General features: G+C 40.2%; 1 protein-coding gene across 6 annotated transcripts in view; it reads left to right on the forward strand.

Annotated features, from left to right (window-relative positions):
- DIP2C (DIP2 acetate--CoA ligase C (putative)) overlaps window positions 1–23,208 on the forward strand; it is a 370,070-nt gene that overhangs the window by 264,349 nt on the left and 82,513 nt on the right. For all 6 annotated transcript variants that reach the window (XM_060683680.2, XM_060683684.2, XM_087893042.1 and 3 more), the window contains 5 exons: window positions 7,747–7,878; window positions 8,480–8,599; window positions 9,568–9,765; window positions 13,836–13,927; window positions 18,410–18,520. In XM_060683680.2, the coding sequence (XP_060539663.1) occupies window positions 7,747–7,878; window positions 8,480–8,599; window positions 9,568–9,765; window positions 13,836–13,927; window positions 18,410–18,520 (653 nt within the window). The remainder of the gene's footprint in view (window positions 1–7,746; window positions 7,879–8,479; window positions 8,600–9,567; window positions 9,766–13,835; window positions 13,928–18,409; window positions 18,521–23,208) is intronic.

Raw genomic sequence — 23,208 nt, forward strand, 5'->3', positions numbered from 1 at the left:
CTGAGTGCCTGTTGCTTTAAAAATGTTGTTGACTTCGCCCACAAGGCCTGGCTGAGGCTCAGTTTCTTTCACGAAGATGGTCCACAAGTAGATCTAGGCGGATACAGAATGAAGGCCAATATATGGGAGGGTTGGATTCTCCAGCAGCGCGCCCAGAAAGAACGTTCACGTAAGTAATGTTCATTCTCTGGCGCGCTGCTTGGAGAATCCAAGAGCGTGGGACATACCCAAGCAAGTTTCAAAAGGGGTGGGAAACTGGGTGCTCCCCAGAGGCCGAGTCAGAAATGACAGATTGCAAAACACGCCGTCCAAAGGACGCCTCAGCCAAGGCAAAGGAGTCAACTTTATAATGACGTATAAACGGTGTAAGAGATGTCCATGTTGCTGGCAAATATCCAGGATAGACGACTGTGTAGCCCAGGCGGCGGTGGTGGAGGCACTTCTTGTCAAGTGTGGAAGGATGCGGCTCAGCGGTGACCTGTTCTGGAGTGCGTATGCCTTAGCGATGCACGCCTTGAGCCATCGTCCGATCATTGCTGAAGACACTTTGTGCCCCATTGACCCAGGCAAAAAGGAGATAAAGAGGGCTTCTGACTTGCGGAAGGGCGCAGTACGTTTGATGTAATGTCGGAGCGCCTTCCGGACATCCAGAGTGTGCCACTGAGCTTCGCGCCGATGACGAGGCGCAGAACAAAAGTCTGGTAGGATAAGCTATTGAGAGCGGTGGAACATTGAATTCACCTTCGGCAAGAAGGAAGGGTCTAGTCGAAGGATCACGCGGTTGGTGTGAAAAATACAAAGGTCTGGGCAGACGGAAAGGGCTGCCAGCTCAGATACTCGCCGGGCGGAAGTAATAGCAATGAGGAACATCACTTTCAAGGTGAGAAAGCGTAGGCCGGTGGAAGATAAGGGCTCGAAGGGTGCGGACATCAGAGCCCTGAGGACCAAGGGAAGATCCTACGTCGGGTACCGGTGTACAACCGGTGGACGGAGATTAGTGGCACCCCGGAGAAAAGTCCGGATCTTTGGGTCCTGGGCCAAGGGGACAGGCGATGCTGACGAGAGGACCGTGCTGAGAACCGCCACTTGTCGGCGTAGAGTCCCGAGTCAATGATGGTCCCGAGGTGCTGGATACGCGTATTGGGATGCAATTGGCTCTTCTCCAGATTTAGAGAAAAACCGTGACACTCTTCGCACAGCGAAGAGTGCTTCATGTGGAGATGGATCGTTCGGTTGAGATGGTTGTGCCTGAGCTGCGGCCAACTGCGTGGTAACAATGGCCTTATGCAGTAAGGCTTTAAATAAAGAGGGTCGGAATAAACCTGTGGAGGTGGGTTTATCCGGCATAACATCTTCATCTTCAGAGAAGTCCATATCCCTGTCCACATCATAGTCCAACTGCGAGTCCTCGCTGTGGTCGGACTCGTGGAGATAGTAATCGCCGGAGTCAGCAGCTGCCCGAGACGTAACGGAAGCAGCCTGCACAGAGCAAGATGGATCCCGTCGAGTGTGTGACATCTGTGGTTGCGCTAAAGCAGGAAGGCCCGATGCCAGCATCCGCGACAGGGTGGCAGAGATCATGGCTTGTAAGTCGCAATAGGTAGGTTGCTGTCCTTCCGGCAAGTGGAGCCCCGCCGCCGTCGGTGTAAAGGTGGCCTCAGGCAGAGGACGGATAGAAGTAGGCGCCACGAGCGGAACTGAGGATGGTGGTAAGACCTGAGGCAGCTGTTGGAGGCTGCCTGCTTCCTGCCCGTGAGGTGGGAGGAGCCAAACGGTATCCCCCGGTGGCGGCAGAGAAGACAGCTGCTGAACTGTATCTGCAGCGGTAGTTGGGGGAGGTGCCGCCTCCGGTAGTACGGCTGGCTGTGCTGGTGGTTGGAGATTGCGCTGCGCCTGATTGAAGCGACGTTCTAGGGCATCGTGCCGACGCTTTGCGTCCTTGGCTTCAGCAGATGATGTTTTGTGCCCCTTAGATGATGAGGACTTGGAAGACTTAGAAGACTTAGAAGGACGCTTGGAGTGCTTTTTAGCTCCTGTGTGTGAGGAGCACTCAGCAGGCTGGGGCATGGGGGGGCTCTGAGGCTGTTCAATATCTGATGAAAGTTCATGTTCAGCCATTGTAAGGGAAAAGCTGATCAATCAGGATAAAAAATTCAAACAGATCACTGAATTGGGTTTTTGTTTTTTTGTTTTTTGTTTTTTTTAGGGGGGAGGGGAAGATGTGGGGGGGTCACAGCAGTGAGTGAAACGCCCCCTGGGACAGTCTCTGTGAAGGAAACAACGAAAAAGTCTAGAGCAGATCAACAGTATGGAGTAAGAAGAACGACGAAGTACAAAATGGCGGCTGAGAGACAATGACGAAATGGCTGGCAGTTGAAAGGAGTAGTTGGCGCTGGGCAGTAGATGAAGTTAGTGAATAATGAAGAAGGGGCGTGGCCGTGCTCCGAATTGTAGTCCAAGATGGTGCACGCGGGAAAAAAATCCCCGGCGATGGCGCGTAGCGGCAAATGCAGGCTTGAAAATAACCGCCAGTCAGTTGATAGGCCCCAGCCCCAAAGCCGATGGTTCGTAAGGCACCCGAACAGCCAGAACAGCTGGCCAGCGTAGGAAGCTGAGCCCACGTCAGGCAGGGATCCCAATAATCTGTTGAAGTGAGGGGCGCGAAAAGCGGGGCGGCTTCCTCAAGGGCTGCGGGTAGACGGGCAGACTCACCAGCGGCACTTGCTGCGACGAGATGGTAAGAGGTGGTCGGCAACCCAGTCAATCACCCAGGCACGCAGAGATGCCGATGGCAAGGCAGAGCTCTGCGGCAAGCAAGTGGGTGTGAGGAGAGCACTGTCAAACGGCCCTCACGCTGACCCGCCAAAAGTATTCTCCGCCTGCAGCCGAACAGTGAGATCAAGTTCGGCAAGAATATTTCGCTCGCAGAGATGCCGATTGGAAGGCAGAGCTCTGCGGCTTAACAATAGGCAGGGGAGCGGAGATCGCAGAGATGCCGGTCTTTGGGTGCAGAGCTCTGTGGTCAAAGGAGCACTCAGGGGCGGGGAGCCTGAAGCTCCAGGCCCCGCCCCGCCCCGACAAAGGGAAAGATGTCGCAGGTGAAGAACGGACAAATTAGTCAGTAAGCAACTAGAAAAAAGGTCAAGGAGAGGGAACTGGGATGGTAAAATAAAAGAATAAAATAAGGTGATTTGCGGAGCAAGCAAAAGGCACTGCAGCTATCCCAACTGAGTGAAAGGAACTGAGCCTCAGCCAGGCCTCGTGGGCGAAGTCAACAACATTTTTAAAGCAACAGGCACTCAGTGTTTTATCCTGACTGAGGGAATTACCCACGCTCTTGGATTCTCCAAGCAGCGCGCCAGAGAATTATGGGTTCTAAAAAAGGTTATAAATGCCTGGGACATGAGGGATGACTCTAACTGGAGATGACACACATCCTTGCTCTCCTTGACTTCTCAGTGGCTTTTGATACCATCCTTTGGGGCCATCTGTTGAATTTGAGCTGGACAGGACAGTCTTATGCGGGTTCAATTCCTTTCTCCAAGGTCAGTCCTAATGAGTATTAATAGGGAATGGGAGGTTAAGTCCACATCCAATCCTTTTTGCCTGGAGGTTGTGGAGATCTGGATAGGGGACAAAAAACTGAACCTGGTAAGACCAAGACTGACTTGATGCACGATCTCAAGATTCTCAAATTGCTTGCTGAGCAGGTACAGTTATAGCCTGGAGAGTCTTTGCACAACTTCATGCTGTGTGGCAGTTTTACCCTTTCCTGGATAGTCCCTGTGCTCAGACCACACTCTGGTCATCTGATGGTTGGACTACTTCAATGAGCTCTACATGGGCCAACCTCAGGGATATCTGGAAGCTTTAGCTTGTGCACAATTGAGGTGTGTGGGCATTTCATGGTTTCCATTGGCTGTCCCAATTTACATCACCACCCTGCAAACTGGCGGTGGCGTAATTGAAAGAAGTAGCATTGGTCGCACTTGTGGATGATCTATGGCAATGGCAGGATGATAGTCTCCTTGGCCTCTCAGCAGCCTTTAATACCATCAACCATGATATTTTTGGGGTCAGCTATAGGGTTTGTTGCTGGGCAGCACAGTTTGGCCCCTTTACCCAAAGCCAGTCCCAATTGGTGTTGATAGGGAAAGAGAGTTCAGTGGCATGGCATAGGGCTTGGCTCTCTCCACTCCTTTTTTATATCTACATGAAGCTGGGTGAGATGGATCATCATACAGAAAATATTTTGATGATATAGCATCTGATGATACTCAGCTTTGTATCTCCATCCCTAGTGAACTTACTGTTGCCCTTTCCTAGTGCCTAGCGGCTTGGACAGGGGACAACAGGCTTTGAATGAACCCTCATAGAAGTGCAACTGTGGACCCAGTTCACAGCTTTGGGGTTCTTTTAGACACTTGCTCAAAAGAGCAAATGGCAGTTGTGGCTAAGAGAACCTTTGCACAGCTTCAGGTTGTGCATCCCTGGCAGACTTTCCTGGATCAGGAATGGCCTCTGCACTCAGGTTGCTACTTTCAAAAGCAAGATCTCACTACTGAAAACTTAGTGGCATGATCCCTGAAGGCCGAAAGAGTTTTTTGAACATAACTGCCACCAATCCTCCTTTCCCCTACAGCTTGCTTATGCCAAACCCTAAACCCACCTGGACTGAGGGGAAGAGGGGAACTTCGACCTCTTGGGTCACCAGAGCTCAGTAATGCATGCCATTTGCTTAGAAATTGATAAAGGTGCGGAATGGATACCACAACCTTCAAAATAATGTCATCTTCCTTGGCAGACACTGAACTTTGTGTCAAGCAAGCTAAATAGGAAGGTTAACTAAAAATTGATTCTCCCACAAACCTAGAAGCTTCTTCCTAATGTAACAGATCCTCTAGTAGTCCACCTACAGTTTTGCCAAGTTGCAAAATCCCATTTCCTTCTAGTGTCTTCTAGTCGACAACCTTAAACATTCAAAGAGCCACAAAAACCGGAAGCCCCCATTCAATTCTGGAGCCAACCGTAAGTCCAGTTCCCCCATCTTAGTCTCCTCCTAGTGCGGCATCCTTTTTCCTCTGCTGACTGGAAGCCCTATCAATTGTGGAGCCAACCAGCAACAGGGAGCCACAGCAGATGGATGAAAGAGCCACATGCGGCTCCAGAGCCGCGGGTTGCTGACCCCTGTTGTAGATGAACTAGAAAGAATTGCAAAGAGTAGGTGGCTGTTGCTTAACCCTGTTATATCTATCAAACATCCTTTGAAATTTATTTCTGCTTCCCCTTAAGGTGGCTCAAAAGAAAAATCAATTGCAGAAACGATTATCTTTCCCACTAGGCTTCTCTCAGGTGGTTTTCTGTGCCATCAGCAATGCTGGTAAACGAAGAGCTTGCTGTGATTAGGTTACCCCCGAGATGGTTTTCATGTAACGATTTTACTACTTTGAGTGCTTGTCATCTTAAAGCTTCAGATGACAAAATAGATATTCCATTTACAAAAGCTGCTCCTTGATTAAGCTCAATAACAATTATTCCTAATGGTTTCAGCACCTAATGCACCAACACCAAGCTCTTCTTGAAGGATGATGCTTCTGATCACTGAGGCTTTTGAACAGAAAATTCGTTAAAGCCTAAGATTGGTTACTCTCCTGCACAATAGCTTCTCTTCACTATAATGTGTGATTTTTACAAGAAGGAGTGTGTAAAATTGGTGCAACAGTACAAATTGAAGAGTGGCCCGAGAACAGAAATAAATGTCCAAAACACGTTGAGCTACTGTAGAGAAAAAACTGTGAAAGGAAAGATTAAATTGAGGATTGTCTGCTGATGTCAGAATGCTGGCTATTGATTCAGAGTTGCTTCTGCAAATGGAAGATGTATAGTGGAGAAGAACGTATGTAGGAACTGTGTCTGGAAATGGAGAAGTAGCAAATTGCTATGTTTCAAATCAATTTATGACGGGCCACTCACCTTATGGATAATTTTAACAAGATTTTCGTATTGATCCAGTGCTTAATGCCATTTAAAAAAACACAAACTCTAAAAATGGCTGTAGAGTACAGTAGAGAGCTTAGCTCTTTCTGCATCCATGTGGAAATAACCCCCCAGTCATTTATATTTGTTCCTGCTTACGCATACTTGGGTGGCGCAATAGCACAGCGATTAAGACGTAGGCTTGTCTGCTAGAAAAAGACAACTATTAAAGAGACTCAATCGACATGCAGTTGGGTGGGGTCCCATTACTCGCCCAGCTCCTGCCAACCTAGCAGTTTGAAAGCATACAAATGCAAGCAGCTAAACAGATACTACTTCAGTGGAAAAGTTTACTGGATTCTTTATTTTCATGCTGGCTGCATGATGATGGAAGCGTTTCTCAAACAATGCAGCCTCCCTTGATTGAGAATCTGACATGAACCCCCTTCAGTTGGTCATAACCTCACAAGGTTGAATGGCTCCAAGTGTAACCATGGACCTAGTTCACAACTTTGGGGTTCTTTTGGACTCGCAACTCCTTCTCAAAAGAGCAGATGGCAGTCGTGGCTAGGAGAACCTTTGCACAGTGTAAGGTTGTGCCTCACTGGCAGATTTTCCTGGATCAGGAGTGGCCTCTGCACTCAGGTTGCTAACCTGGAAATAGCAGTTTCGGAAGCAAGGTCTCACTATTGGGCACTTGGTGGCATTCTCAAATGATAACTGACACCACCCGTCCCGTCTCCTGCAGCCTGCAGTTTTCACATATATACATATACTTGGGCAGCGCAACGGTTAAGAGACTAGGCTTGTCTGCTGGAAAGCTGGCCACCGTGTTCAAGACCCAAGCGCTGAGCAATTGGGTGAGGTCCCATTACTTGCCTCAGCTCCTGCCAACCCAGCATGCAAATGCAAGTAGATAAACAGGTACCACTTACTATTAAGGACAAAGAAGAAACTGAATATTTTTTGATATGGGATCTATTTTAGCAATGTTTGGACAATAGAAACAGAAGTTAGAAATGTGGGGACATAAAAAGGATAAATGTTAAAACGGAGATTGGTTAAAGTAGATAAGTTAAATATTATTGTTATTATAGTATTAATGTTATTGTGATGAATACTATTGTAAACATTTTGATTACGATTGCCTAAAAACAATTGTACCCAGACAACACACTGTTTGATGGAAATTGAATTTTCCTATGTTATATAAATAAAATAAATAAAACATGGGGGGAAAAATAGGCACCGCTTCAGTGGGAAAGTTTACTCTGTTCCTTATTTTCCTGCTGGCTACATGATGGTGGAAGAGTCCCTCAGACAACACAGAGAATCGAAGATGAGCTCTGCTCCCTTGAGTTGGACATGGGAAAACTCTTTTAACTATGTGTACTTAAGCATGCAGCATGTAGCTGATCTTAAGTGCTAGTTTTCGGAATGGGAAAATAAGAATTGTTAGTGTTCCGTGTGCCTTGGTGTATAGTTATGCCAGTCACTTGACCATGGACCATAGCAACTTTGGACAGTGCTGGCTTCTTCAGCTAGAAAACGGGAGAGAAGTGCCACCCCCTAGAGTCAAACACGACCTTTTACCTTTTTTCAACATAAAATTTTGTGGATTAGTGGAATCAAAGCTCATCAATTATAAAATTGAACGAAAGGGACTATTTTTAAATTGGTGGCTTTCATGGAAGGAATTGTAGAGTCCCAAAATACTATTCAAAAATTCCTGAATAAATTAATTAGAGACTTTTTTTTTCCTTTTTTCAGAAAATCATTCTGCCCCTCCAGATGTTACCACTTACACCTCCGAACACTCAATACAAGTAGAAAGACCACAAGGTTCAACATCAAGAGCGGCACCAAAATATGGAAATGCTGAACTTATGGAAACTGGTGATGGTATGTCTAGTAAAAGGGAAGAACGTAGGCATAGACTTCCAGAAAGAAAATTGGCCAGATAGATAGTGTAGCAGAGGTATTCCTGTTCATTAATATGTACAGGAAAAAGGCATTAATTAATTGATGCTTAAAAAGTTTTAATTAGCAAGAATTTAAACTTCTGCATGACTGAAGACTAGAAAAGTCAAGAAAAAGGTAAGGTTGAGGTGTTTTGTATCAGTTATAAGTAGGATAACTGGTAGCTCCAGAAATATCCAGGAAAATGATCCATGGAAGTAAAAGTATTAAAATTTGACATAATAAGTCTTGCTTATTCTAAGCCTATTGGCCATTCTGCTTGAGAAGGGCATTCATCCATCTGTTTATTTAATCACAGTGAAGTTTAACTACAGGATTCTTCCCGTCTTGTGATTGGTTATTTACCAGCTTGGACAGAGATTTTTCAAAATATCTCTGCAGGGCTATCAAGCTGCTTCCTGTAGACTATTATTTAATATGATTTTTAAAGCTTGAATTCAGATTGGTATGCCTTTGTTCTCTACCTAGAATTGGTAGACATAACTGACCCCTTCAATGCTTTTGATGATTTATTTTCCTGCAGGAGTTCCAGTAAGCAGCAGAGTATCCGCCAAAATCCAGCAACTGGTTAATACTCTGAAGCGACCCAAACGTCCACCATTACGAGAGTTCTTTGTGGATGACTTTGAAGAATTACTAGAAGGTAATACAGCTTGACTTCCACGCATGTATTTTGGGAGCGCCTGATAAAATTTCTTATGCCAGAAAAAAAAATGCCCCAGAAAAATTTACTTGGATTCTGTATTTAGTTCTGCAGCCCTAGTGGTGCTATGATTAAAACAGAGTAATGCAGGCAAATTCCCCACAGCTTGGAATTCAATCCTGACAGGACTTAATTTGACTCAGCTTTCCATTCTTCTGGTAAAATGAAAAAGATTGTTGGGGGCAATATGCAAATTATACTTTTACAATGGTAAAAAAAACCCAGAGAACGCTGTAGAGTGCTATGGGGCAAAATATAAGCTTAAATGATATTGCTGTTGCTATTTGATGATGTAGCTACAAAGAACTTCATTGTCCTATGACATGCTGCACATAATTAATAACTGCTACTCACTTCCTTTGTTTAGATTAGTTGGGAAAGAGAGCATTATTCAATATTTTTTGTAAACTACATTCTTTAACCATATGGTTCATACATGGCTATCAGTTTGAACATCTGGATATCTATGAAGGATCTTTGAGGGGCAAATTGACCTCCAAATTGAAAAATTCATGGTTATTGTAAATATTAAACTGGAAGAAGAAACATGATTGAGAAAAGGCTTGACAACAATATGTTCTCTAAAATCCAATCATTATTTATTGCAACATCTCAAATAGGCCAGATAGACCCATAAGATTATAAGTTTTCTTCAACATGGGTATCTCCAGATTTGTGGATTACAACACACAATATTCTTGACTGTTCCACTGGTGAATTCTGGGATTTGATGTCAACACATGTGGACAGTGTACAAAATTGGTTTTGCAGAGCAAGCTCCCCCATTCTGAAATCAAATTCAGCATTTATCTTCTTTTCAGGGGATCTTTCAAAAGTAAATGTTTAGTTTTCTCTCTCTTTAGTTTAGTACAGAATTAAATGAAGTAACACCCTCTCACATTTGTAAGTTCAACAACCAGATCCTAATCAACCAAAGCCAGAAGGAGCTCAGATGTTGGCAATGCGTGGGGAGCAGCTGGGCGTGGTTACGAATTGGCCTCCTTCACTTGAAGCTGCACTGCAACGATGGGGAACAATTTCTCCCAAAGCTCCTTGTTTGACCACTATGGATACCAATGGAAAACCACTATATATTCTCACTTACGGTCAGCAATCCTTTTTTCCTCTTTTGAGAAAAGAAATATAATAGAATGCTGAAAATCATCTCATGTTTTTAATTGTTAAATATTAGTAGTTTGAAAGGATTAAAATGTGGGTAGATAAATAGGTACTACTTCAGTATGAAGGTAACACCGCATGCACCTTAACCACATAACCATGGAAGTGTCTTTGGAAAATATAGATTCCCTCAGCTGAGAAATGGAGAAGAGCATTGCTCCCTAAAATTGGACACAACTGAACAGGGGAAACCTTTATCTTTACCTTTAAATATGATCATTTTTTAAGGGTTTCTCCAGACAAATTATAGGAACTCAACTTGACTGAACTGAATGGAACCCCTTAAAGAGTATATTTAACAGAGAAGGTTGTAACTAAATGTAAAGTAAACTAAAAGTAAAGTCATGTTTGAAATGGAATAGTGGTAGCTCAGTACTCATAGTTAATTGGTTCCGGCAGATGCGATAACCACCAGAAATGATAAGTACCAAACAAAATTTCCCCATTAGGAATAATGTAGTGAATCACAAGGCAACTGACAGCGACAAATTCTAGTTTGAGTACCATACAAATGATGAGCACCAAGACAAAATTTTCTCATCAAAATGTCTTGAGTACCAAATTTGATGAGTTTCAGTTGAGTTCCAAGATACCACTGTGAATTTTCCTACCAAACAAATGATGAGTACCAAGATAAAATGTTCACATCAGAATGTCTTGAGTACCAAATTCAATGAGTTTCAGTTGAGTTCCAAGATACCATGTGAATTTTCGTGTTCAAGTGAGTCATCTCCATTTGTAGCAATAACAGGAATAAAAATCTGGGGAACCATGTGGTTTAGAGTTGATAGCATTCAGCAGAAATAATAGTTTGGATCAATATTGGCAGTTCCATACACTCTTGAAGATGATATCTTCTTACGCATATAGCATTAACAGCGTTTATTCATCACATTTTTTTGCCCTAGAAAAGTAAGTTAATTTAAGATGACAGCTGGCCTTGCTTTCTTGAAGAAAAGAGTTTGTATGTGCATATTCCTCACATAATGTTTTCTGTTTATATATTTCAATTCAGAAATAATTTAAGGGGGCCATTTTGCACCAGTCCTAAAATAATTATCTTTCTCTCTCTATGTAGTATATGTTTCATCATTCTCAGTCTGAGATGTACACCTACACATTCTGGTTGGGTAGCAGCCCATGAAGTCAGGGGCCTGTGTCAGGAGGGTGTGGTGCAGAGTGATTCAGATTAAAACAACCCACCCACCTTTCAATGCTGTTTGATATCAGTGGGGCATACTTGCATACAATGCTGACTTATAATATCTATTTCTGTACATTGTTAAGAGTGTGAGAAGCACTCAGTTACTGCAGTGTCTACTGCTGTGGGAAGTATATTGTGATGCTGAAAAAAATGTACAATTATTTGCAGCTGGTTTTTGTCAAAATTCTGAACTCATACGCATACATTTGGTAAGACTATTCTGTTTTGCTGTGGCTAAGTTAGTGGTGTGTGGTGCTGAAAATCCTCCTGTTCATGATATAATCCTAATTTTGTGGTTTGCTTTTCTGTCGGCATACCTCTCTGCCACAAGCTGACAGCTTTTACACCCAACATATTCATGACTAATGGAGCAGAACCCTGGCAAGAAAATTGCCAAGTTTTATAGAAGTATCTGTACCCATGCTTTCCAATGTCCCGTTTCCCTGCTCATATTATTATGACCATATTATTAATTAAGCACATTTATTCAGGGATGTATCCAATGGATTTTAATGGTATCTTCTGCACAGGGTAGTAAAATAATGCCCGCTTCAGAAATGCTTTGGAAGAAATGCTTTGGACCTCACACCAAAAGGTGGAAAAAGTCAGGTTGCTCAAGCAAATAGCAGAGAAATGCAATACACACACAAGATATGAATTGCTTCTTCTGAATCATGTTCAATGTGTCTTTAGCCCTAATAAATACACATAAGGAAGTGGCCTTCAAACAATATTTTTCCCTTTATTCTTGATTTCAGAGATAGTAAATCAAAAAGTAAAGCTTTGATTTTCAGTAAACTACCAACAGGCAATTGTTGCTTGTTTCAGATAAGAGTATGTATGAATTCGATATGGAAATGCATGTAAATTTTCAATAAAATGCTTTGTCTGTGCAAGCAACATTCGGTTACCAATATCAGCAAGGTCACACTGCACACTAGGAAAGGGAACATAGTTGGCCACACAAGTGGGAGATAGATGTTTGTTCTCTAGCAAGATTCACAAACATGCTTGACTAGTTAATTAATAGACTGTGATCAACCTATGACCCCAGTAGAGCCCAAGTCATGATGGTGGTAACTCAAGGTACTGGCATGACCAATCTGATTTTATGTCCTTTTTTTTTGTGGCGGTCATAAAACAAGTATAGTGATTATAAAGCAAACATGGTGCTCGTAAGGGTAAAATGGTAGTCATAAAACAAGTTAATTCATCCCTATGGACATTTTTTGGGGGGAAACAAAAAAATAGTAAATTGTGGTCATGTGATGGAGAAATGCTGCAACCAGTCAATTGTGAAGTGCTTAAAATGTGGTCTTGAGAGTGCTAGGGGAGTGAGCACTGTTGAAACTCTAGAACTGGGAAATAAGTGCCTTTTCCAGGTCTATTGCAAGTTCAAATGATCACTGAGTAACTGGCAATGAAGCAAGAACTACCTCTAATCCATATTTTGAACTTGCCATTGCTTACCTTATGCTGAGCCATCATATTGCCATCAGATATGTTTTGTGTAAAGCTGCTTGTTTGTCTTTTGATACACTTTCCTTGAATGTATTTCTGTCTATGCTTATATCACTATTCTGTATTTTAATTAAATCAGAGGGATTCAAAATGGATTGCTTTCTTGTTTATTTCCAAATTCCTTGCTTGCAAGTGCTTGATTTTTATTTTATATTTTTTGTCATATGCTCTGTCATTAATTACCGCAAATAAAAGGCTTCATCTAGTTTGCAATTATGGAGAAATGCAGCAATAGCTTTTTTAAAAAAATCGCCTATCTGAACTTTCATAATTGGCTTAAAGACTCTGATCAGAGCTGCAGGTGACTAATGGCTTCATTATAGCCTTCTTTGAATTTGGGCCAAACGTTGCCAGCACTCAAAATTATCTGGACATAATTGATGAAAAACATTTTCCTCTGTGTTAAATCACACACAGATATACAACTTGTAGCATAGATTGTTCAGAAAAAGTTGACGTTGATTGTACTCTATATAAGGAGCCATGAAACTGTCAGGATGAACATTTCAAAGAACAAAAATCAACTTTCCCAGGGATATTGAAACAGATCTGACTTATTTGTGCTGACAAGACAGCAGCTACTAGCTGAATACGGTAATACCGAGGGAAACCCCTTCTGAACACTTGTTAAAAGGTAGAAGTATGGTCATAATATAGTTCATCAATTTTTACTGTTTGAGCAGAGAATTGTTCTTTGCTTAGAGTTTTATTTAACAAGGTCGACTTGTGCAAGTTTGGGGAAGGATTTGGCAGATTACCTTTTGTGTTCCTTTGAAGCTCCAATATATAGCATAGAACTCTATATGACCAGCGATGTAGTATCTTCTTTACGTTGGAGGATTTCTCTATCACTATGCATGATGTAGATGTGAACTTCTGAGTATAAAATCTAGATAGGTCTCATAAGAGTGTATAAACGCAATGTAAGTAAATCTGGTTTTCAAACTTGTATAGCCAGTTAATTGACTTGTACCGTGAAATTAAAAACTCTTGAGGTAGAAAAAAGGAAGAAATATTTGGTGGTTCTAAGTTAGGGCAGTCAGAGCCAACTTTGACTTAAGCAATAAGACCTAGCTGCTGATGAATTGAAGTTGTTCTTAAAATACAAACGTTTAAATGATGTCTGTTTAAAATACGAAGCTTATCAGCACAGTCAGATATTGTAGCACGAGATTCCCTCTATTTGGGGCAAATGTATCTGAATTGTGTTTTGAACCATTCTAAAGCTTAAATATTCCATGCCATGTTTATACTATTTTTCTTTTTGACTAGGTAAACTTTGGACTCGTAGTATGAAAGTTGCTTATAACATACTGCACAAATTGGGCACCAAGCAGGAACCGATGGTGCGGCCAGGAGACAGGGTAAGTAACTTTGCTATCAGTGCGTGTCTTTGTACTTTCTTGCATAGATTCTTAAAATTCCCAAAGGTGAGATGGTCTAATGTTTGAATAGGTTATTCATTCATCATGGTTTATATTTTTGTGTTTGCCTTCTATAAACCAGGATGCACAGCAACTATCCAAGAGTCACACTAGGTCTTTTATTTAAATGTCATGGTTGCATTCCCAAAAAGGGGAGGAAAGGCAACACTAAGTTTACCTTAATGTACTGAAATTAAATGAATTAAATACTGTGAATATGATTCTTTCCCCATATGTTGAATAATTTTTCATTCCTCGCATTCAGTATTACAATTTTGCAACGATCTTCAAAGGAGCTGTAGAAACTTTCAATTATCATGTAGAGACTTCAGGCAACAGTGTGTACAACTGAGTTTCAAACAATTTCACCCTAATATTTCAGATTTTAAAAAAATAGCTATTAGTCTGAAGAGTTTATTTATAATAGCCTATTTATGGTTAAAATTGTATGTCTCTCTTTCAAAACAGAGGCTGTACTTATCACAATGGCTTCCTTATACAAAGAGCATTAAAACATGCTTGTCATGGAGATGAAATCAGTTTTGGAAATGAGACTGTGTGCTTGTATATTCTAGGAAATTCTAGAAACAAAAGAGTTTTTGTGAAAAGGTCAGGCTTGAACAAGGGAATACTGCTAGCTAATTAATAAGATGTTCAGTATAATCAGTTAAAAATATTCCCATTTGAAAGCAGTAACTGTGGCATTAGAACATAATTGCTTAAAATAGGGCAGGCTACCATGAACTGGTATTGAGATGTGTATGAGTATGGGGCAATTTTCTTGTGTGGTTTCATCCCAAGGAGTGGGACACACCTTTATCTCTAAGAATTTTAAACAATTCTATGTCGAGTGAAATATATTGTTGTTTATCACCTCTAAATGTTTGTAAAGACCAACTCCATCTATGTATTTCTCTCAAGAGATATTCCTCATTTACGTATTTCCCTCCAGATATGTCTCCATCTACGTACTTCCCTCAAGAGATATGCCTCCATCCACATCCTTTCTCGAGATATGCCTCCATGTTGTATTATAGAAACTCTGTTCCTTATTCTATCTTTTCACAAGCACTTAACTGTCTTCTCTAGTCTCCATTTGGTTGAAGAAGAATTTTCAATGTTCTTCCAATTTCATTGCCAAATGTATCTTTGTCCTTTCAGCCATCCCTTTTCTCTCTATCTGTTTTGTGGTTTCCTTTTTTCGCACTTCATTTTCTGGTATTTTGTTTGGGTTTGTTCGGATCCCTTTCTTGTTCATCCAAATCACTGTGATGGCAACACTTCATGAATTCCTTTCTACTTTTTATTTACACCTAGTGGTTTTGCTTCCCCCATGAAGCTGCTACTTCTTCTCATCAGCATCAAAGTTGAATCCACAGCCAGAAAAGTCAAAGCTGCTATTTACCACAAAGGAGTGGGGGCGGGGAGCCTTGACCTGTGAACAAATATAGAACAGAAATAATGCTTCACCATCCTGACTGCCGCACTCTGTTTTTGTGCTACTGGGAGTTGTGTGTTTTTCCCCCTCAGTGTTTTAGGGAGTTGCCCTGTTCATGTTGTGTGCAATAATGCAATTCCCTATGCACAGATATGTCCTCCTGGAATTTGTCAAGTCTGGTGCTCAGTTTTCAAGTAGTCTCAGCCTCTCTATGGCTCCTTCAGCTGAATTTGCATAAGAATTACTCATTATTACTTGGCATTGAAAAATTCTATTATGAAAATGATAGCTTCTGTTGCAAAAGATGCTTCATTTTTAGAGCCTCTCTTTTCTGAAAAATGGAAAGGAGCTACAGTCTGAACAAAATGAGAAGGAATAAAGCATAAAACTGAAGAGGCTTTTTAAAAAAACTCAAAATAATCTATATTTCCACTTGTTTAACGGAAGCTGGGTCTGTTGTTAGTACCAGAGAATGTTAATGAAACTCCACAGAAACAAATTTAAAACTTTCAAACTATACTTCGGGGAGTGCTTCCCTAAATGGTGGCAAGTGAATCTCCCAAATGAATGAAAAGAAATAGCTTACATTAAATTAGTGGATTCTTGGATATATTCTTTGGTTTAACCTCTTCCTAATTGCCTCTTGATCTTCTCTGCCTTCCCTTCACTAATAAGATTTCCCCCATCTCCTTTCTTGTCTTAAGCTGTTCAACTTCAGAGCGCTCCTTATGTCAGTTCAGGTCCTACAGAAATGATTTCTTTCTTTCTTTCTTTCTTTTCGTAAGTGATGGTGAAAAATTAAACTAAAAAGACTGTAGGCAGATGTTGAATTTAAATTATTGTCTGTTTTGGCATTTGGCCAAAATGTATCTCCAGAATCTTCTTGAATTACAATAGTTCTTAAGACTCTAAAACGGGCAGCGCACAGAATAAATAAATCAAGGAAAGTTATGAAATTGACATTTTCTTTCTCTGCGCCTTGTGTGCTCTCATATTGTGATGTGTGTTGGTGAATCTCTTACGTAAAATGGAATACTCAGAATTGTTAGTTCAGCCTCTAGAGTATATTATGAGGAAATTATACCATGTATATCTCACACCAAGGCATAGAGAGAGGTTTAAATTCTTCTATGTACATGAATCCTAGTATAGAATTTTACCTTCTTTCTTTGACTATGTATGAAATTGCTTAAACAACTTTTCCATTTATGGGCAAGAATATTACACTATCCTGACCAGTGTACACATCTTTTCACATTCTAAAGACTCCTCAAAAGCTGCCATAGTAGTGCAATAAATAAAGTAACAGATGAAAATCCATGCTTTCTATGAACCTTCATCTGGGTTGGGAGTATCAAAGAGGCAGTGGTTGACAGCAATCTCAGAATTAGAATGACAATTTAATGAGTAGCATTTAGCCATGACCTCAAAAGAAAGATCTTGCAGCTGAGTTCTCCAGAAAATTGATTGCAGAAAATAGCTCTATCAGGTTCATCGTTATTTGAGACTGATTATTCCAAAGAAGGCCATTTCTCTCCTGAAGGAGTATGAAAGCGTGACTGTGGAAGGTTTTATCCTCTTTCTCTTTTAAGCTTTGTTTATTGTCATGTGAAATGAAATTGAATGTCAAAAGAGGAGGAATACGTAGAAATGAAGTTTGAAAGTCATCAACAGGAACCAGAAAAATAAGATGCGATGTTTCTTTCTTGTCTTTTAATGGCAAAAAAAAAGAATAAAACAGATTTGCAACCAGGAAAACGCAGCCCCTTTTGGTATGTTGTTCTTTTATGAGCCCAACTAAAAGCATGATTTTTAGCAATTATCAAAAACTAACAACAAAACTTAAGAGCATCATCTAGTGATTGTAGTTTTCCATTAGACATGTGGCATCTGAAAAATGATCAAAATGAAAGATTGCTTATAAGATGAAACTGAAATGGGCTATACTTAGCTGAGTTAAAAGTCAATTTATGTCTCTTTCAGTTTCTCAGTAGAAATAGGTTTGAAATAAGGATTTACATATATTTCATTTTAAGTTCCAATTAATTCTAAGTAGGACCATCTAGAAGCTGATCAGTAAGAGCAGGTGGCGCAAAAAACTATTAAAGAATCTTTAAAGGATCATTCCTGCTAGAAGCAATTTGGCTTCAGAGGATCCCATTCCTTTGGTTACCATTATTGGTCTCTCTAGAGTTGTTTACTCTGTAAAAGGATAGACAAATAATGCTAATGTTGTTGAACTACAGTTTATGGATTTATTTATCACATTGATATATCACATATTACCAAAAAAAAATCCAACCTGCATCAATAAGCAAGTATCCAATCAATAAGAAGGACTTAATAATTAAGTATAGAGATGAAAGTAGCAAGTAACTTTAATACCAAAACGTTAAATACTGGATACAGATACAGATCAACAGTTGGAAGGGACCTTGTAGGTCATAAATCTAATTCAAAAAAGTCCATGGTGTCATTATGAAAATTCAGGGGAAAGAATTAAATATAACCATGATATTTTGCAAGACCAAAATGTAAAAATACAGGTGTTTTTTTTAAAAAAAAAAAATCCTTAAATTGAATTTAGTTTGCTGGGGGAATCTAGCAAGGGAAGAAATTCTACAGCACTGGGAGCCATCACTGAGAATGCCCTGCTGCTGGTAACTATGAGGCAGACTTCCTTCCAGGATGGACACACAGAAGTTCTTTAGTCAAAGATCATAGCCTCCGGAGCACAAATTATAGAAGCCCTAGTTATTTTTGAGTACAGAGTGATACCAGTTGCTTGATATCAGAATCCAAGAACCAAGAAAGACACATGTGTTACTTCTGTGCATAATCCTGTGTAGCTCCTCATGTATAATTGGTTGCTTTGGTTGGTAAGATGTCTATTTGTAATGCTATAGAAACATTCTGGGAAATGTATTTACATTTACAGATCTTATTATTTATTTTTCTCCTCCCGCTTATTATTTTTTTTACAGGTAGCCCTTGTTTTTCCCAACAATGATCCAGCAGCTTTTATGGTAGCATTTTATGGCTGCCTTCTTGCAGAAGTTGTTCCTGTTCCCATTGAAGTGCCACTTACCAGAAAGGTAAGAGAAAGAAGTTTTTAGTTATCTTAGCAGGAATTAAGGTCAGATGTCAGGACATAATCTTTGAGGATTTCAGAAGGAAATGAAAAATGACAATAGGCATTGTTGCTTTAACATATCTATGAAACTGTAACATATTTATTACATGTCATCAGAGTATGTATACCATCTATGTATACATGTGCTGATGACATTGCCTTAACTTGATTGGGAAGCTAAGATGGATTTACTATTTAAATATTATTTTAGAACAGGTTGTAAACTTTCAGTGTAGCTGAATGCTAAATAGAATTTGACCAGCATAGAAAAGAATCGGTTTTTAAGGCTTCTGTCCCCCAGTTCCCTAAGGGATTAGTTTTGCATGCAAAAATAAAAAGGTCAGTTGCATATGGAACCATGAAAGCCGTGAGAAAGCTTTGAGCTATATTCTTCAATGAATTGAAACTTAACATTAAACAAAATTTAGAACCAGCCACATTTGAAGGGCGGGGAAGAAGGTAGAAGGTAGCTTTGGAAAGAAGCTGAAGGCAATAGTGCAGAGAAGGTGATGGAGCCCACCACCAATTATACCATTATTTGCAATGGACAGAATTGTCCAAGGTGCCATGTTTCACAAGGGTTCTCCTTTCCTACTGTGGCATGGCCTTGGGAGGGCACCATGAATAATAACTGCTTTAGAATACTTAGAAAAATAGCTCTAAGAAGATTAGCTAGAAAGGTCTAGATTTATTTTGATTTAAGTGAACAAAATTTCAAGCAGTGCTGATACTACAAGAACTAGACTCCCTGAACTTTGCAAGAATTATCTTGGCAATTTATTCCTTAAAAAATAGAGTTGGTTGGGAACTTGGGCATCGTCTAAGTAATCATTGCAATTTTGCTACTTAAGTGGTACTTCATATGACTAGGATCTTCATAGAGCTAGTCCAGTGGAATTAAGAGTGGTGACAAGCCTGTTTCTTCCATTTGTAAGCTGGTGGATGTTCTTCTCGGAGCAGACTTCGAGCCAGCTGCATAATTAATACATGTTTGGATGATAAAAATGTCCATTATGAATTATGACTATGGTGGTCCAAAAGATAGCTTTAGAGACTATCAGCATTGTTTGGGTAAAGTTAAAAAAAAATTCTTCTTGAATAGAATAGAATAAGAGTTGAAAGGGCCCTTGGAGGTCTTCTAATCCAACCCCCTGTTTAGGCAGGATACTCTACACCACTTTAGAAAAATGGTTGTCCAATCTCTTCCTAAAAACTTCCAGTGTTGGTGTGTGGTTTTCAAAGAATTCCAGGCAGCCTGATAATCAAAATAATGCTAAACACATTTCTGAAAACAGGAAATATTCAAAACAGTTGAAATAAGTAAATGATTAAAAACTGTTGGCAGGTGCATTGCTAATAATAGTTTCTAACCATGTTTTGGCTGCATATTAACTTGAAGGTCTTTCTTTATCTTTTAAACCACAATGGAATGTCATATATTGATTTGGGAATTTAATAACCCAAGAAGAAGAGCAAAATACCTTATTTCTCTTCTTAGGAAGTTCAAGTTTTCTGTGCATTGGCATGTTGGCTAGGAATATCCTGCTTATATCTGGTCCTATAAGGAGATTTACCATGGAGGAGAAATGTAAAGGCTGAAGACATGATCAGTTGCAAATCATTGCAAATATTTTACTGGGGCAGACAACCTTCTCATGAAGGTTAAAATATATGTTTTAGATGCCCTGTCCAAAAAAGATCTAGTTTATGATATAGGCAAGGTTGTGGACCATGGGCCATTAATGCAATAAAGTCACACCCTCTTGCTACTTTGATTAGTAATCTTCTGGCATTTGGGGCCATGTGCATATCACAAATATACAGAAAAGTGGTTGGACTTCCATTCCAATCATGGAAATCTGCTTATGTCTCTCAGACATCACTTTCCTGCTCTTGCAGACCCACCGCCGGCTACATGTGGTTCATGCCATTTCCTTTGCATTCCCCAATCTGTCTGGGATTAAAGCATTTCAATTCAGCAAAAGTAACAGTGCAGTTTGCAGAATTGGGAATGGTTTTCAGGTGGGAATAGGAGTGAGTCCCTTCCTCCATTTAAAAATATGGAATGTCCCACCTAGTGAGATCACAACAGAATATCAGGTACCTTTCAAACATTGCTCACCTCTGTTTTATACATAAAGAGGCATGAATGATGGCTCAGTTGTTAAAGACTCTGAGCTTGTCAGCTGGAAAGCTGATAGCTTGAATTCAAGACCTAAGTGCCACACGGCGGGGTGAACTCCCATTCCTTGCCTCAACTCCTGCCCATCTAGCAGTTCGAAGACCATTTTGGTAGGAAGGTAACATTGTTCCATGTGCCTTTGACATACAGTCATGCTGGCCACATGACTAAAGAACATGTCTTCAGACATAACTGGATAGGAAAACCTTTTTACCTTTGCCTCTTGCTTCATACATAGCAGTTTAGCAAGAATCATTCTTTAACACAGTGCTTGCCAAAGCTGGATAAATTACCCAAAATTGGGTAAAAGTGACTTTTTTCTGGGTAATGGGTTTGTGTGTCATTATACAATCACATTAGGGGCATTTAAATAAGGATTTTTGGGTAAGCAGTTTTGGATAATGAAAGAAAGTATTTAGGAAGCACTGCTATAACAGTTTCAGAGAAATGACACCTATTAAATTTCCCCCTTCTCTTCTCCTTGCACGAAAACTTTGTAAGGCACAAATGCCTTTCTGCATTTAACAACTAGCTGCTAAGTTTTTCATCACACTTTTATTTTGCAAGTACAGTTGAAAAGATACCACAATAAACTAGTGCCCCTTCAAAAGCATGTAAGTTGCTCTACCTGTTAAAATTCTTGCCAAGATTAGTTTTTGTAAAAAAAAGGAAAGAAAGAAATCATTTGTATAAAGAAGCATCATGTTTACACAGAATTTACTAAAAAGGAACTTGAGGCAATTGTGTCTTTTGAAAAAGAAAAATGGCAGCAAGGGCCTAAGTCTCTGGTTAATTAAAACACTTGTAACCGGGTTTTATATATAGTTGGTGCTGGAAGACAACCAGTCAGCTGAATATCACACAGTTTGGTTCATCCTCACCTGCGCTGCTCAAATTTTACCAGATTGCCTGAAAGTTTTGCCATTTAATTTTTCACACTCGAGCCCTTGATTCTTCTCTTGTCCCTCAGTTGTTCAATCTCCCCATGATCTTGCATGCCTCAAAAATGGCACAATGTATGAGAAAAAGAATCATCCATCAAATAAAACCATACATGTTATATAGTGGGAAAGAGTTGGACGAGTGATGTGTAATAATTTCATGTGGTTTTGACTAATGTGATTCCTAAAATAAGGATGAAGAACCCAAGAACACTTGCTTGGAGAAATTCTCAACATTTACTTTCTTCATCTGCAGAGAACTTCAGAACTGCATACAGATTTTATGTGAGAGTCCAGCCCTTTCTAACTCACTGGTTATTCTGCCTACAAGGCTTTCAACACATACAGTAGTAGTTTTCTTATATCAGATACTGGGAAAGCAGGCAATGTTCAGTATGCTATTTTTAAAAACTCTTCTTCTGTATTGCTGTGTAACATGTCTGAAATAAGTGACATGCAATGCTTTCTTTAGAACAGGCATGTTAAAGGAATTCAAACATTAGAAGCATCATGGTTTAGTGGCTTAGGCTTGTGCTCCAGTGGTCCAAGTCCTAACACCACTTGCCTCAGCTTCTGCAAACTAACAGTTCAAAAGCATGTAAATGGAAGCTTATAAAACAGGTACCATTTCAGTGAGAAGGTAAAAACATTCCATGTTTTGCCGTATGCTTTGCAATGCAGCATGATGTCATGCTGGTCAATTGACTTGGAAACATCTTTGGACAGCGTTGGCTCAATGGCCTAAAGAAACAGGGATGGGAATCACTCTCTAAAGTCAGCTACGATTAGCGGGGTAAAACCCCGCAGGGACTCCTTTACCTTTACCTTACTCCATCTTGTATCAAGGAGCTTCTACAGCCCCTTATTGCACCATACACCTTTATTCCCGCTCATAAAAATATGGCCAGATGCAAGTGGTGGGTTATATTAAACTTATTGATTTGCGAATAGCATGTTTTAGAGAGCCTTCTCTAGTGAACAATAACGTAGACTAGTAATGTAGAATCTACTTACTGGGAGATTATCCTTAACCTGCCCTGAGTCTCCTTTCAAAACATCATTTCCCATCTACATCTGTGAATATCAGCCTTAAGAATTCCTCAGCCAATATGATAGTTGAGAACTTAGAGAACTGACGTCCGTGTATTTTTAAGGCATCCAGGTTGGGCAAATGTTTATTGCATCTGCCTGCTTCTTCATCCCCGCTTCCAAAGTATTTTTATGACTTTTACTATCCTGTGTATGCTATTTTCTCTTAACTTCCTTCCTTCTTCTTTCACATAGCTGTCTACTGTTTTGTAGAAGTATTTGTATAAATCTCCCTCTAATGCTAATATTTTGGAGTGATTGATTTTCTCAAGGTTATATCTTATCCTTAGATAACCATTAGGCCTATATGAGTTAATCTGAGGACACAAATAATCTTTAGGAGCTCTTCTTTCACTTTGAAATGTATGTATGTAGCATGGTTACAAAGTTCTTTAAATTTGAGAGTTTTGTCCTACAATTTTCCTCACTCTTGTCCTT

The sequence above is a fragment of the Pantherophis guttatus genome, chromosome 4 (assembly GCF_059756535.1).
Source record: "Pantherophis guttatus breed Tessera chromosome 4, ASM5975653v1, whole genome shotgun sequence".
NCBI lineage: Eukaryota > Metazoa > Chordata > Lepidosauria > Squamata > Colubridae > Pantherophis > Pantherophis guttatus.